Here is a 16506-nt window from a genome sequence, read left to right as displayed (position 1 = left end):
AGGTGTTGGAGCAAAACAGCTCGCGTGTCATTCGCCAGTTACCAGTCGAAATGCTCGATCGAGTCATCGAAAATTGATCTCAACGATGGACGTAACTTCGCCCGCATTTAGGTGAAACTCTACATCTCGGGATCTACACGACCGATTGCAATGAAATTTGATACGTAGGATTATTTTGAGGTTTCTCTCATTCAACATAATTTTAAATTTCATCTGATTCTTTCACTTTTCAATATATACATAAATTCAAAATCAGTCATTATGTAGCATTGAACGTATAGTGCCTTTGAAGTGTGCAACCATAAGACAAAAAATTGTCGACGTCGGACCGAAACGATTTAAACACCGAGATACCGAATATGTGGACGTCGGTTGCTATAGTGAACTTTTTATCAAAAATATCGGTCTGATATATTATTAAAATTCTTAAAGAGTTTGTTCCGGCTTTGATCCTTGAGTTGCGAGCGCATAAAATATACGGTTACGCCTGTACTTACTTGGTCTTGTTACTTGTTAAAATAATTTCTGAATTTGTTTGCCCTAATCGCCTTACTATCCTTTGTTTTATAAGCATTTATTCGTTTTATTTCACACTAAGAGTAGGCAAACATTTTAAAAATGAAATTTAAAATGTGAAAATACTAAGAATTTTAACGTTGCCTACATTTGGGCACATTTTTTAATATTCATTTTGTTGTCCTATTAATCTTAAATTGAGACCATACTACAATTCCACCCGAAAAATATGCAACATTTCACGCTGTTGTTTTTACGTGTATAAACCTCTATTAATTGTTGCCTACCTTTAGGCAATAGGAAAAGTTTGCCTTCATCTTTCTTGTTTCTTTCATTTTAATTTGCAACGATAGCACTTTACTATGCGAACAGTACTACATTAAAGTTTACATTCTGCCATGATTGCATTAAAAATCATAAAAATATTTATATTGCCTACATTTGGGCGTACTTCTTAAGAACGTTCATATTTAAACCCGCCTTAACCGAAATCGCTTACCTAATATTGCCTTAAAAATATTTTGCAATGCTCTCACGCTGTTTAAATATCTTTAATAGCTTTTTTCTATTAATCAGTTTTAGCATACAAATTTTAAGTACTCTTTTCCCCTCTTTGTACCAACCTTAATTTTCCGTTCTTCTGCAATTTGTTGCAAAATCTTGACTCTTGGAAACTTATTTTAGTGAGTGTTATTCCCTACTGCCCTGCAACCTGTGTGAGTGCGTTTAAAGAGGTAAATATATATAGACTTCCAGGCGTAAGCTCACTTAGTCATGCGCCTAAGTGCTTACTATGTGCTTGCCAGTTGAAAGCATGATTTTAGTGCACAAAGTTGTGGCAAATATTACAACTTTCGTTTCATTATGCATTTTTAGGTAGGTGGGCGTAACCGACTGTTATAACCTCGATTTGCGTACGGTGCGGGTTGTTTGCTGTTATTTTTGTAACTTTTGCAAATTGGTAGGAATATGGCTTGCCGCTAATGCCACATCAAAAGCGATACAAGGAGCTTACTTTAACGCAAGCACGCAATTGCGCTACCCACACTACATACATACAGACATACGTTGCAACTAAGTGCTTTATAATTTATCTGCACACATACACGATGAAGCATATATGTATATGTTTGCGTTTGAGAGCCACTATATCTTTTTAGTTCATGGCAATTACTTTCCAATGAAAGTTGGCCTTAATAGTCTAAATACATACAATTTTGGTCGTGCAATTTTGTTCTAGAGTTTTTATAAATAATTAATGGCATGTGACTAATTATATTTGCATTTGCAAACGACAAATTTTAAAGTTAGCACAAGTGCATTGCATTAATTGTATACCTATGCAGCATGTTGTACTGAGTATAGTAGTTAGCACATTGCATTTAAGTGATAATTTGTAAAGATATTTATTTAAAAAACCTCACGTAGATTTCCATTTACAAGCCGAGTTCGAGGGTGGGTTCCTCTTTATTTTTTTCGAGATTCAAATTCCTCCAACGGCAAACTCCCAAGTGATATGTTGATTCCTCATGATTTCGAATAGAAAATTAATGGAAATTGAATCTATTTTAACTCAAACAAGTAAGGAAGGGCTAAGTTCGGGTGTCACCGAACATTTTATACTCTCGCATGATAAAGTGATAATCGATATTTCATTATCCGTCATTTACATATTTTTTTTATTTTGCTGTAAAATTAATTAGAATTAAATTCTGAGAGATTTACGTAATTTGAGGTGAAAAATTACGTTAGGTGAGGTTAGGCACTGAGTTCTTCGTGTTCAAAATCAGGGACCTTGAAAAGTTATAGTCCGATCACGACAATTTTCCACAAGGGATAACTCAGCTCAAATACCGTATTTGTGTAAAGTTTTATTCCACTATCATCATTGGTTCCTAATGTATATGTACATATATTATACAGAGAAGGCATCAGATGGAATTCAAAATAGCGTTATATTGGAAGAAGGCATGGTTGTGAAACGATTTCACCCATATTTTGTACATGTCATCAGGTGTTAAGAAAATATTATATACCGAATTTCAGTCGGTAGTAGTTCGGTCGAATAGTTCCTGAGATATGGTTTTTGGTCCATAAGTGGGTGACGCCACGCCCATTTTCAGTTTTTAAAAAAGCCTGGGTGCAGCTTCCCTCTGCCATTTCTTCCGTAAAATTTAGTGTTTCTGACGTTAGTCGGTTAACGCACTTTTAGTGATTTTCAACATAACCTTTGTATGGGAGGTGGGCGTGGTTATTTCCCGATTTCTTCCATTTTTGAACTGTATATGGAAATACTTAAAGAAAACGATTCTGTAGAGTTTGGTTGCCATAGCTATAGTAGTTTCCGAGACATGTACAAAAAACTTAGTAGGGGGCGGGGCCACGCCCACTTTTCCAAAAAAATTACGTCCAAATATGCCCCTCCCTAATGCAATCGTTTGTGCCAAATTTCACTTTAATATCTTTATTTATGGCTTAGTTATGACACTTTATAAGTTTTCGGTTTCGGCCATTTTGTGGGCGTGGCAGTGGGCCGATTTTGCCCATCTTCGAACTTAACCTTCTTATTAAGCCAAGAAATACGTGTACCAAGTTTCATCATGATATCTCAATTTTTACTCAAGTTACAGCTTGCACGGACGAACGGACGGACAGACAGACATCCGGATTTCAACTCTACTCGTCACCCTGATCACTTTGGTATATATAACCCTATATCTGACTCTTTTAGTTTTAGGACTTACAAACAACCGTTATGTGAACTCCTTAGCAACTTTGTTGCGAGAGTATAAAAAGTTGGGATCGACGTAATTAGCGGAAAAATTGCCATACTTTCTCTCATCGCCAAAATTGTTACATTGCGTGCTTGTTTCTATTTCGATTCAAACATTTTCTATGTATTTAGATATCCCGAATTTTTTTAATATCTTTTCGAACTAAATTCCTCTGTACCGGAATCAAGGATCACAGATCTTCAAAATCGGCCAAGTAGTTCTTGAGTTATAAATGGTGTAACTAACCCCACTTTGTGTTACTTATATATGGATTATAAAACTATTGGAGCGGTTCACAAAGAGATGTCGTAACGTGATTATTGTACCATTGTTGCAATATCCCGAAAATGTGCTGGAAAGCTACTGATCTTGGGCGTCTTTCTCAGTACATGTCACTTTTTGAAGCGAAAATAATTACAATTCTTTTCACTCAAATCTGTTAAACCGAGTCAAGATTACGCTTTACAGCAGTGCCAAGTTTACAACAGTGCGTCAGTCGCTCTTCTTTTTCGCTGTTTGGCGCCAATTGGAGATTCCAAGTGCAGCCAAGTACTTCTCCACCTGGTCTTTTCAACGGAGTGGAGGTCTTCCTCTTTTTCTGCTTTCGCCGACGGGTACTGCCTCGAATACTTTCACAGCTGCAGTGTTTTCATCCATTCATTATCCTTGGTAAGTTGCTGTTTGATTGTGGAACACTTTTTCATCCCTAAGACATTGTAGAAGTAATTAAAAAGATCTTAAATGGACTTTAAAAGTTAGGTCTTGGAATCACAGAAACAATGCATACCATGTTGTTCAATAAGTTAAATCGTTCGATAAGAGGGGGCGTTGCTACTAGCCCAATTTTTTTTATTTTGTTGGTAGAAGAGTGCTTCATATGAACGTAGCTTAAGTTTCATTTCAATCTGTGAATTCAATCTTTTTTTGTATTCTACCAAATTTATTGCCCATTCATCGAGTTCATATTTACTATATAACTATAGAGACTTTACATTCAAACATATATAGATTAAAAGAAGAAAACTTTTTAATCGAAAGTATTTAGTATCGCTGGTGGACCTTTGTTAACGTCAACCTCGCATGCATTACTCCAAAATTTATGGGTCAGCAAAAGACGGCAACCAACAAGACGACGCCCTTAAGTCGCAAATTGCGACGTTGCGTGTCCGCCGTCATTGTTATGCTTCACAGTCGCTGCCGAGATTGTTGACAACGAATTGAAAAGAACGAAAGAAATAATAAATATGGCATATTGTAAATACGGGCGTAATTAAGAATTTGTGGCAGGTCGCTTTCGGTGGCATGTGCGATAATCAACAAAGTTAAAAAGGACGACCGTAGTCGGGGGATACAAAGGGATGAAAGCGGTCTTGGCTGCGGTGTAACAGAGATTATATGCGTAATATAATCATTGGATTTTGCATGAAATCGTCCAATTAACAGTAACGAGAGTAAAAGATGAATATTGTCATAGCAAAAAGACTCTTTCAGGTTGCATTCGCTTGTAAAAAATGTGCTGTTTTGGAGAAACTGGCTGATGGACACTTCACGAAGTTTAATTTTCTAGCGATAGTTCTGAAAGTAACTTGATTTGACTACAGAAATATTGTATTGAGTATTCCTGAAGGCTCTCTGAAAATATAAATTCATGAAATTTCAGATTAAAAATCTTGACGAAAAAACTGAAATTAATTTTAAATAATTAAAAAAAAAAACAAATTATAATAAATAAATATTTCTTACTTCCTTCCACAGGCTGCACAACAACAGGTAACCGCTAGCAACAGCAATCTACGTTCACGCCAACCCGCCGCGATCGTGCGCCCACATTCGGCGGACTTTCTGGAATATGAAGCGCGCGCCGAATCAGCGGCAGCAGCTGCAGCCGCCGCCGGCACCAGCAACCTATCGAGCGCCATTAAACCAGATGCTGTGCGTGCACCACGCCCCAAATCTTCGTTAGACATCAATCGCACACCGGACAGCTTCTACTACTCGGAGGCAAGCTATGCGGAGAAGATGCGCAAAAGCGCGCTTTACTTGCAACATCCAAAAGGCGCCACAAATGCACAGCCACAGCAGGCAGGTGCCTATCGCACCACCACCGATTTCCTTAGCCCCGTGGGTAGCGGTATGCATACCATCGGCTATGAGAATCCCTACGAACGCGCCTATAAGCGCGGCGAGCAGTTGCTTGACGGTCAAGGCGCCGCTAGCATGCCGCGCATGAGTCGCAGCAATACAACGACCGCCATGAATACGAGCAGCTTGGCGCATTTGCGCTCGCAATCGATGCATCCGCAACAAACGCAGGCACTGCTCTCGCCACAGTCACAGTCACAACAGAAGCAGCAGCAACCACCGCCGCCGCAAAAGCCTGTCTATACGCCAACCATGTCGACGCAGCAGATTATTCAGCAGAGCGAACAATTCCTACGCTCGGCAAGCGCACGCCTGCCCAAGCGCAGCGGCGGTTTCGATGATGACTACAACAGCGCGACTACCACTTCACCGCCACAACAACAGCAACAACAACAGCAACAGCAGCAACAGTCGTCATTGCAGTCATCACAGTCACAATCACAATCATCTTCACAATCACAACAACAACATCAGCAGCATCAACATCAGCCATCGGCACAGGATGGCGAACGCAAGCGTGAAGAGTCGATGAAACGTTTGCTGGAGTGGAAGCAGCGCATGTTGCAGTCACCGTTGACGCGCAAGGGCATGCAACAAGGTGGCAGCAATATGTCGGCCATGTCGAAGCTTGGTAGCAATCCGAACATACTGCTCGCCTCGACGACGGTGGCGAGCGGCGCGCATTATGCCGCCACTAATACGAGCGGTGGCAACAGCAGCGGCGGCAATGCGGTTGGTGGTAGTGTTGTGGCTGGCACTGTTGGCGCGGGTAGTGGTGGCATCACAACGATGGCGACTGGTGGCAGTCTGGTCGGCGGCGTAGGCGGTATACAGCGCAGTCGTTCGGATGCGCATGCGAACCTCGGACCAGCCGGTTATAATAGTTACTCGTCGGACGATGAAGGTATGTGGCATCTGCTTATATACATATATTGCATATGTTTTATGGCTTAACTTGCTTCTAACTGTCGCTGCCTTTTTATTGCTCAACAATGCTCGTACGGATCGGGTTTTTATTATGGTCTTTGCACAAGAAAATAAGAGAAGTAAAAGAAGTGATGAAGATGTCTCTCATACTATTTTTAGCGCTTTCTTTAGTCTAGAAGCATTCTCAGGAAACCTCTATTAGTTAAGACCCAATGATTTTTTTTTTGAGATTATTCTGAGCCCATTTTTGAATGTGTTAACTGATCTTGTAGAATTAGACAGTTGAAAACGGTATGAATGAGGGAAAGTGGCAGAAATCTAACAAAATATTTTGAGTTTTCTGAGGTAGTATATATTTCGATCATTACACAAGACAATATCTAGAAAATGAGCTTATCTGTTTAAGATCTGTCGCTGAATCAACAAGGACATTTGACGCTGACGTTATACAGGAATGAGCCTGTAATATATTTATCTTTAAACGCACTCCGTATATCAAGTTCTCTCCCTCTTTCTAAAGGCCAACTCATCTTACATGGAGTTTATAGAAAATTAGAAATCATCCAATACTCAAATAAGGGTATTATTGGCTTCAGAGCATATTCTGGTATGTACGAGATGAAATAATCTTCGAAAAGTTAAGTTATAATATTAACGCGTGACGAGCTGAGTCAATTTAGCCATGTTCGTCTGCGTCTCCGTCTGTATGTCTGCCTATATACAGGCGAACTAGTCTCACAGTTACTGAGATATCGATTTGAAAATTTGCATATGTGCTTTACTCTCGAAGAAGCTCATATATCGCACCCCAAAGATATCAAACCTCTATAGCATAAACTGTCGTACAAATTGAACGAACAAACTCAAGTTCTTGTATTTAATTAATTTTATGTTTTAAGCTTTAGGTGGCTTCGTGAACCTGTACTTACCCTCAAAAAAACCGATGAGTAAGCTCCGAAGAAAATGCACTTGAACTATTCTCATCAGGTTATAATAGGAATAAGAATTAGTCACCAATTCATGCCTTTAAAGGGAAAGCTGGTATTCGAAAAGCCCACATAAACTTGAGATTAATTAGTGTAAAATATCTTGATTTAATATATAAAAGAACTAGTCTGATTTCGTACTCGTTAGGGTAGTAAATGTGTGCCCTTAGAAGCTTGAAAACAGCCAGTCTGCTTTGGTAGCCTTTTGATCTTCTTCATCGAACATGTTTGAACAAAAACACAGAAATTTGCTCCAAATAAATACATAATAAGTGTCACGGGTATGTGTTCCTTTGCGACTAGTCACTAACTACTCTCGGACCAATCGCATTTTTTCAGCGCTGTGCTATGTTCTTTGTGACTAATCGCGAAATACGCTTAGCCTAGTTGCAATTTTTGTCACGAGAAAGACCTTTGTCAGCTCTTTTTGAACTTTTTCATAGCACACAGCATAAAAATAGAGTAATACGTTAAGAAATCTTCAGTTTTAATATTTACTTGGAACCACTAAAGTCTAATTTGCATCTACAAAGTCTATAAAAAACGTCAATTATTTTAAATATTACATCAATACTATAGAAATATCAATAAACCCAAAAGACAAACATTTCAACTGTGCGAAAACCATAATGGAACCCTTGCGCCTGTCATTGTTGTTGCCGAATTTTTTATGTTCTTATTTTGTATCCTTGAAATTCACGAGATTCGCGTGCATTACTCGCTATCTATACAAACATATGTCATATTTTTTACTATATAATATATGAGCTCTATTATTGTATGTGTTTTATGTACTTAAGACTCTCTTATGATACACAAACTCTTGCCTGTTATGTGCCTCTTCATATCCCTCTTTACTTTGCATTTCTTCTTTTTCATTTCTATTTTTGCCTACAATTTCATTTGCTTGCCTCCGCTATACTCTTCTTCTTCTTCGTCACCGTTTTGTAAATCCTTTTTTATTTATCTCATTCTTTGCATTGTAGTTACTAATACTTTAGAAGAAAAAAAATTCTGCTACATTAAATTCTTGCGTAAGCCTTTGTTATTTGTTTGTTTATTTATTTGTTTATCGTAGCTGTTGCATTTGCATATTATTTGTACTTATTTATTATCTTCTTACGACTGCGTTCGCTGCCATAATAGATCTGTGATAACCCTTTCACGGCTGCTTGGCTTAACTGCTTAATTACCGTTACTTATTTATATGTATTTATACACACACACACATAAAATATAAAAAATTTTGTATTCTATATGTAACGGTAAATGCTTAACTAGCACAGCTGTCACTTGAATACCGTTAGAATGCCGCAATGTGCCATTGCTCTACTTTGCCATACACTCGTTACCCGCTAACTGCGCACCTCCCTCGCTGCCCCTTCCGACACATCTGACTGACTGACTTTCAAAACATTTCACTGTTGCAATGCCATATTCTACCGTGACTCATAACTTTGCCCTGCTGCCAACGCAATGCCTCAGCATCCTTATTATTATGGCTTTTCTCTTTTTCTTTCTTTTCCATTTTGCTCATTTTAATAATTTTATCTCGCGCATTGCTTGAAAATGTGATTTTTTTTACGACTCGACAGCGGCAATACAACGGCAATGTGACTGCTCGTCTGCACTCGACGCAGTGAATATGGCCGCGGCGGGTCGCCATCATTCACTTACCGCCAGCAGAGTCACCGGCTGACTGACCTTCTCGTGTTCATTTTTACTGCTATTGCCGCTCTTTAATCCTTTTGATGTGATTTCATGTGCTTTTTATGAGATTTTTAGGTCGCGGCACGCGCGTACATAACTCGCAGCTGTTGCAACCTGCTGCTGCTGTCGCCGTTTCCCCGGTGTGTGTCGCAGTGGCAGTTGGATATTTAATGAAGGTTAGCTTTTTAAGCAGTAAACTTAGTTACCGTTATTGCTGTGGGAGCAGCACGTGGGGGAGCCGAAGTTTGAAGTGTTCGCGAAAAGTTAAATGTTGGCACAAAAGCCTCCGAGCAGATTGCGTGGAGATTTAAGTTAATATTTAATAGATATTGTATACCCTATAAATTTTGTTAGTGGTAGATTGAAAAAAGTAATCAATTTTCAGAGAATGGCATTTTTCTTAGCAAAATTTGTATACCAAAATGAATTTTTAAACAGACCAAATTTAATCTTCGTTATCGTTCTAAGTAAGTCTACTCGCCGTAGCTGATGAATATACCTGTCATAGAAGCTCTCATCCATATTGACAAAAAATAAAGTGGTTTAGTGTAGTCCCTAGGTTTTCTTAAGGCGAATTCGTCACCAGAAAAATCATTCATCATAGACAGAAACAGTTAACATTCACTTGTTGCCTGGTCCGCATTATAAGGAAGATGCATAAAAACTTCCTAACGAGCCTCTCGCAGCTTCTAGAAAACCACTAACGATGTGAGTGGATTGGCGTTGTGCTGGTGGAATTGTGTTAATTCATATTCAATTGACCAAAGCCGACTGCTTCAGGGCCAATTGTTGACAGTATAGGTCCGAATTAAGAGCTTAGCCGTTTTAAACATGAATGAAATCCTACCAAATACATAACTAAGCCTTCCCAACCGTCAATTTTGGCTTAATCATTGTTTGCGTCCGCTAATCGCGATTCAACCGTGATCATTGTGACATTGCACCAGTTACACAAGTATCCGCTGCAGAAATTGTTGCGATTCTGCAATTCAACAGCAGTTTACATATGTAAATTCGGTCCATGAGATTTTTAGGTGTTAGTCATCTCGTTGAAATTGAGCCCATCAGGCTCTTTTTGTTTCCAGCCCTGTTTAAATAGTTCCAAACAGTTTTTTAGCCATGTTTAGCTCCCTAGCGAGATACACTGCCATAATGATTAACCTCTTGAGTTAAATCTTCACATATCAACTAAAGAAAAGACTGCTTGAAATATTAGACAGATCATTCTCAGTTTTCAGTCATATGTAGGTTACCTTTTACATTTCACGGTTTGGCAAGCCTAGTGTTGCCATCTAGCACCCCGCAACTCGTAGTAAAGTTTGACATTCTTGATGTTATACACACTCACAACGTTTTTACATGCGAGGGCTGCATGTGGTTTACAGTGACTAAAAATATTCATCTCAGACAAATAACACAATTTTTAAAAATTATTTTACAACTTTCGGAGCGGACTAACTGAACAACCATGCAATTGAATTTTATTCAATTTTTGGCGATAAAAGTCCATCAAGAACCAGTACTTATCAATGATATGGTGAATTTAACCGAGGTCGTAGATCACTTCAAGATGAATTTCGTAATGGTTGTTCAAAATCATTTGATATTTTGGAAACTTTTGATGTTCAGCGCACACACATTTTGTTGATCGCTCCAAAAAAAAGGTTCGTGTATTTTGATCTGTCGTATAAAGGTGATTTATTGTGAAATTATGTGATTGAGCCAGTTTCGAAGCAAAATGCCTATTTTTTTGGAAAACTGGACATATAGCAACCATACCTCTATAACGACACATAAAAGTTAGTTCTGAGTGGTGCACAACCATTTGTTTGAATGAAACAACTGCATTTCTTAGGATTCAAAACATCGATTTAATGAGTCGTCCACCATTCCTTTTATCCTAGTACGTCAAAAATAAACTAATATGTCAAGGTTTTTCCATACTTAAATACGCCGTTGATGCGTTCAAAAGGCATTTTTTGCAGATTCCGCAAGCAAAGTGGCAAAAGTGCTACGAAAATTAGTGCAAACCCATTCAAAAGTATATATCGTCACCTGAAATGCAAAAATCCGAAATTGAGTGTCATTTTGATTACACTTCACTACTTCAAATTACACATATAATATTACATATGTTCAAAATTTTCAGGTTCTGCGGTCATATATAAACCAGTTTTAACCAATATTAAAATTTTGTTTCACTCATGTTCCATTTTATTTCAAGTTTCATTCATGCCACTGTAAATTTCCGAAAATGTTGTTACGTTATTTTGCATTTCAGGTGACGATATGTAGATCTTAATAGAGAATATTTTGAAAAAACAATGTAGCAGTTTTGGATGACAAAAAATTCTTTTTGTTACCTAATCACGAAATTAAATTCCTTTAAAAGCTTAAACTGTTCTAATTACTCACCAAAAACGCACCCTTTTTACTATTCTTAAGCAAATCAGTCTCTTTATTTCAATTTAGTTTGAATTTTTTTCATTTGGTCTTATAAAGTTTATTTTTACTATTTCAGTAATTTAAAAAATATGATTGTCATTTATTAGTGCCGTTATCCCCCTATTCAGTAAATGCATCTTTAGATGTACATATATGGTTGACCAACGGTTGGCACTTTTATCACTGGTTTTTATTTTCATTGGTTGCAAAACTAGTTCTTTCAACATATATGTAGATAAAAGACTCCAGCCAATTTCGCTCCAGCATTATTTCATTGACTTCTTCAATAATCAATGGTCCACACCATGGCATCTTTTTATCTTTTGTATACATATTTTGTACTTTTGAATATTTAGGAGTATGTCCTTATCATTAGCAGTCAACGGGTTCTGAAACTTCAAAAGCAAGAAATATTCACTAGTTTTCAGCAAGTTGATTACAATGGAAGTATTATTATGTATTGCTGTTTGCCTAAGCCAAAAAATACAGCACTGCTCCACCACAAAATTCATTCAAATAGCAATATCGTAAATATTCGGCCCATTTCCAGTATTTATTTCAATTAACATTAATAATGAATGTGATTTCTGATTTGGCGTGGGTGGAGTGGCCGATCTCTTCTATATTTACCTTCTTATACACATAAATCTCTTTTGGCGAAACGAAGATTCGCTGAAAGACTCTATAAATGGCGCACCAGCATTGACCCGCAGCTACCGCCAACAACGTTGTAACCATAAATAAATACAATTCGAAGAAAATTGTAATGGACATACACATCAAGACAGCTGCCACAAAATATTAATGAATGCTTTGCGAGCCAACGCGGCGTATGAGCAACTTAAACGTGTGGGTGTTGCGAGGTCGAAGTGAGGGATAAGCAGCTAGCAAAAGTTTAATGCTGCGCGTGGATAGCAATACACACACATAAAAATGTATTAAATTTATTAAAGATATATTAAGTTTATCTGCTTAGGATTTATATAAAAGCTAATTATCCAGTTGTGAGTAACGATTCAGTAAATTTGTGTGGAGGTTTGACAATATTTTTTGAATAGCTTACTCATGATTTCTTTTTGCATTTTATTTTTCATGCTTCGAACTTATGAACAAGCGAATAATCAGTAAGATTTTAACTTTTGTAGAAAATATTTGCAATTTGCAGTTATAGCTCTTAAAATTGTTTAAGAAATATTTTTTTTATTTATATAATTTTTATTTTATTTATATGAATTTTTAAAAAAATATTTATTCTTACTTTTGCTTTCTTAAAATAGTCGCATCAACTACCGAAGCGCCTTAGAAATCGCAAACAGAAGCAACCAATTCGCAAAACAATAAAATAAACGACGCCAATTGGCTTCCTCTCGAATCTTCATCTAATTTTATGCACACTTATACAACAACATAAATAGCTTGCAAACTAGTTTTAGTTAAGAAAAAAATATTTTTTATTGCGATTTTTTGTTATTGATTTGCTACTATGAAATTTGACTATTTCCTGCAACCAAAACGATTTTGTTTTTGCATAACCTCAGAAAGTTTCATGTAAAAAGCATAGGTGGCATTCGACACACACTCACATGCATGTAAAGATATGTAAATACATTCGTACTTTTACGAAACTTTTGCGCAACTTGTGTATGACATAATAAGGATGCGGTTGTAAAATAAATTCGCTTAATATATCCTTCTTGTTGAGTTGTTGACTGGCAAAATTTTGTATCATTTCCGTTTGTTGTACTTCGCTTGTACCCACTCATCAGGTGGCAATTGAGTGAGAGAGTAAAGAGGATTGTTGGCACACGGTCGCTTTCAAAACTGTGGCAGTAATTATTATAGAGTATTAGCTTATGCGTACTTGCTTTAGAAAAGACTAGGTTTCGAAATAAATTTGGAGCTTTTGGTAAGAAACTGGTTTTTCAACTAGCTAATATCCTATAAGACGTTTCTTAAAGAACTGGCAGCAAATACAGTTATATTACAAAAAATAACTTCTTCCTGTACTGAATTATTCTAAGTTTAAAGAAAAAACTAGTTCCGACTTTCCTCCAATTTTCACCTTTCTTCTTCATCTGCTGTGTGATTACGAGGTTTGACAATTAAGTAATGAGACTGATTTTATTGCCGCGCTTGTGGTAAACCTGTGACCCTTTTTCTTTTTCTTTTTCCGCCAATCCTTCCCTCTTCATTGATATATGTACCATTGCTCTAGCTTGCTTAGTTCGCCTGCCGCGTCAAATTGAGTAGACGTGTGTTTGTAGTGCTCGTCACGAATATGGAAAAACGAAATCAAGAGCAACGCATCGCGATAAAATTTTACGCCAAAACTGTGAATCATCATTACGACAACGCGCCGTGCCACACCGCCCTCAGCGTGTTCCAATATTTGGCCTCTAAAGCGATCGCCGTGTTGCAACAGCCGCCTTATGACTTTTTTTTGTTTCCTAAAACAAAATCGGTGGTCAAAGGAACCCATTTTGAGTCGATTATGGAAATCCAGGCGGCCGTGACGAAGCTACTGGCAGACATCCCAGTCGAAGCGTTCCAAAAATGTTACAAAGCATGGAAAACGCGCTAGAATCGTTGTATAGCTGCCCAAGGGGACTACTTTGAAGGGGATGGCAGAGTTGTAGAATAATTTTCAAATATACGGTTTTTATGAAATCAGTCTCATTATTTAATTGTCATACCTCGTACAACGATGGGTCGGTCTAGGCTGGGCTGGGCTTTATTTTTTGCGAGATAATGTCAGTTCTACATGAATAGTGCAAACAAGTCCCTATGCACTTGGTCCTTCCATTGGATGCGTGACCGCCACTGCTTCCGTTGTCCACTCAAGGGTCTCGAATCGAAGGGGCTTTTCGCTGGAGCATCAGCCTTCATGGCGTGACTATATGTCACCGTAGTGCTCATACAGTTCGTGGTTTCTGCTTCTTTCTAATGCATCGCGCACACGCACAACTATAGAGATTTTGCGAAGAACAGTTCTGTCGAATGCTCCAAGTGCTTTTTTATCTCGTTTCGTCATCGTCCATGTTTCTGCATCATTGAACAGTTAGCACTAATAACTATCAATGTTCCACCTAGAAATTTGCAGGAAGATATATATACTCGTATACCTGTATATACATATATTAAAGCGGATCCAGCTAGCGATTTTTAAGGCGCCTTAAAACTCGCTGTCTCGCTGTTTCCGTTTTTTGGCTTCTTATTAATAATAAGAACCAACAAATGGGAAAATTACGTATGCAGGAAATGTTCTACGGATTATTCTGAACACATTTGCCAGTTTCGAGCCAGCGACTTTTAGCTAACGGGAATATGACAAACTGATTTATCTGTAGGTCAGTGTCGTAATTTTTCAAAGGCAGCACTAGAAGTCATGCTAAAGGTCACAGCACTTGAACAGGCAATCTGTCTGTAACCGAGTGCAAATCATATGGGTGCCAGTTTGCATAGGGGTAACCGGAAACGACCTGGCTGACGTACTGCAGGTGCTTCCAGTCCTCGAAACACTTTTCATAAGCACTTTTTGCGATGGTATTCAGCTGCTTCACCGAAGTTTGTTTTATCTCTTCCATTGACTGAAATCCATCCATGGAGCGGCAATTTCAGTTTGGCGAACAAGAAAAAGTCACACCAAGCCAAAACTGGTAAATTCTGTGGTTGATCTATGGTATTTATTGAGTTTTTGGATTAAGAATAATAAACCCATGTCTCATTGGCGGTTATAATGCTCTCCATGAATGTGGAAACGGAATTTGTACTATCAAGCATGTCCAAAAAGACCTGTTTACATTACAATTTTTGAAAAAAAATTCAGTTTCATCGGAACAAGTCATGGTCGAACGCGTTTCATACCCAAAATATCCACAAAAATTTCATTTCTGACGATTTTCAAACACCATCTTCTTGACTTTTTTTAATATTTTCATAAGTTGAAGAGGTCGACCAGAACGAGGCATATTTTCAACGATCTCTCGACCCTCTTTAAAGGCTTTGTACCAATCGTTGGTTTATGTTTTATGTCACCGTAAGCCTTTTCTAACATTCGCAATGATTCTGCACACAAAATTTGATAGGAAATGCAAAATTTTAGACAAATTGTTTGTTCGATATTTTCATCTATTGTAAAAATAACAAAAAAGGGGCACCGACTTGAGTAGATGCTGTAAGCAAATTTATTGAGAGATCACGCTCAAAATTGGCGCAGTAATTAAGGACAGTCCTACTAAATTAACAAAATACATCTTTCTAAATATTATTTATCCTAGGAATTTAAATTACAATTGTACTTTTTTGTCACAATTGGATTACTCTGACAACTCCCATTCCTGTAGGTATCTCCATATTAAATATTAACATTTTTGCAAATAGTCGTTCTCAATTAAGTATATTAAAAAAAGGTCTAGTGATTGCTTTAATGGCAACTCTTTTAGAGCAAATTTATTAGCTCTCTTTTAGCGTACCTTCAATGTAAAGAGCTTTAATGTTTTATTAGTCTTTCACCATTCACCTCAAACTTTTACAAGCGTATGCGGCTAGACTGGCATATGTCGGAGAAAATATTGTTTTTTCTCTTGAAAACCCAATGTTGTATACACATTTACATACACATATAAAAAGCATAAATTTATCCAAAGCGCCATATGTTGCAACAACCAACATTGGACTAACATGAATTCCTGTATTTTAACAACTGAAAGACATGTGAATATAGACAATGAGAACAGCACGGAATTCAACATCGATAATGACAACGACATTGTATATGTTAGATATAAATATAGCAGATATACACTAGCATATATCTGATATATAGTACATATGTAACTACGTAGAACTGGCAGTTAAATATAAAGGCGAAGCGACTAGCATAGCCCAAAGCAAAAATCAAGTCACTGGCATTTAGCAGAGTGGCTTTATTGTGGCATGCAAGTATCGTTGTATAGTACATACTCGTTTACTCGCTATATATTTAAAACGAAAACATGTACCTGCGT

At 37.5% G+C, this 16506-nt stretch overlaps 1 protein-coding gene across 11 annotated transcripts in view; it reads left to right on the top strand.

Annotated features, from left to right (window-relative positions):
- LOC105226373 (uncharacterized) overlaps positions 1-16506 on the top strand; it is a 60694-nt gene that overhangs the window by 9491 nt on the left and 34697 nt on the right. For all 11 annotated transcript variants that reach the window (XR_007421802.1, XR_007421803.1, XM_049449183.1 and 8 more), the window contains exon 3: positions 5046-6336. Coding sequence is in view for 9 of the 11 variants with exons in the window: in XM_049449183.1 (XP_049305140.1) it covers positions 5046-6336 (1291 nt within the window). In the remaining 2 variants the exon portion in view is untranslated. The remainder of the gene's footprint in view (positions 1-5045; positions 6337-16506) is intronic.

Source organism: Bactrocera dorsalis, chromosome 2, assembly GCF_023373825.1.
Source record: "Bactrocera dorsalis isolate Fly_Bdor chromosome 2, ASM2337382v1, whole genome shotgun sequence".
Taxonomy (NCBI): Eukaryota; Metazoa; Arthropoda; class Insecta; order Diptera; family Tephritidae; genus Bactrocera; species Bactrocera dorsalis.
The sequence above is the reverse complement of the archived record's forward strand: the minus strand, read 5'-3'. Positions and strand labels throughout refer to the sequence as shown.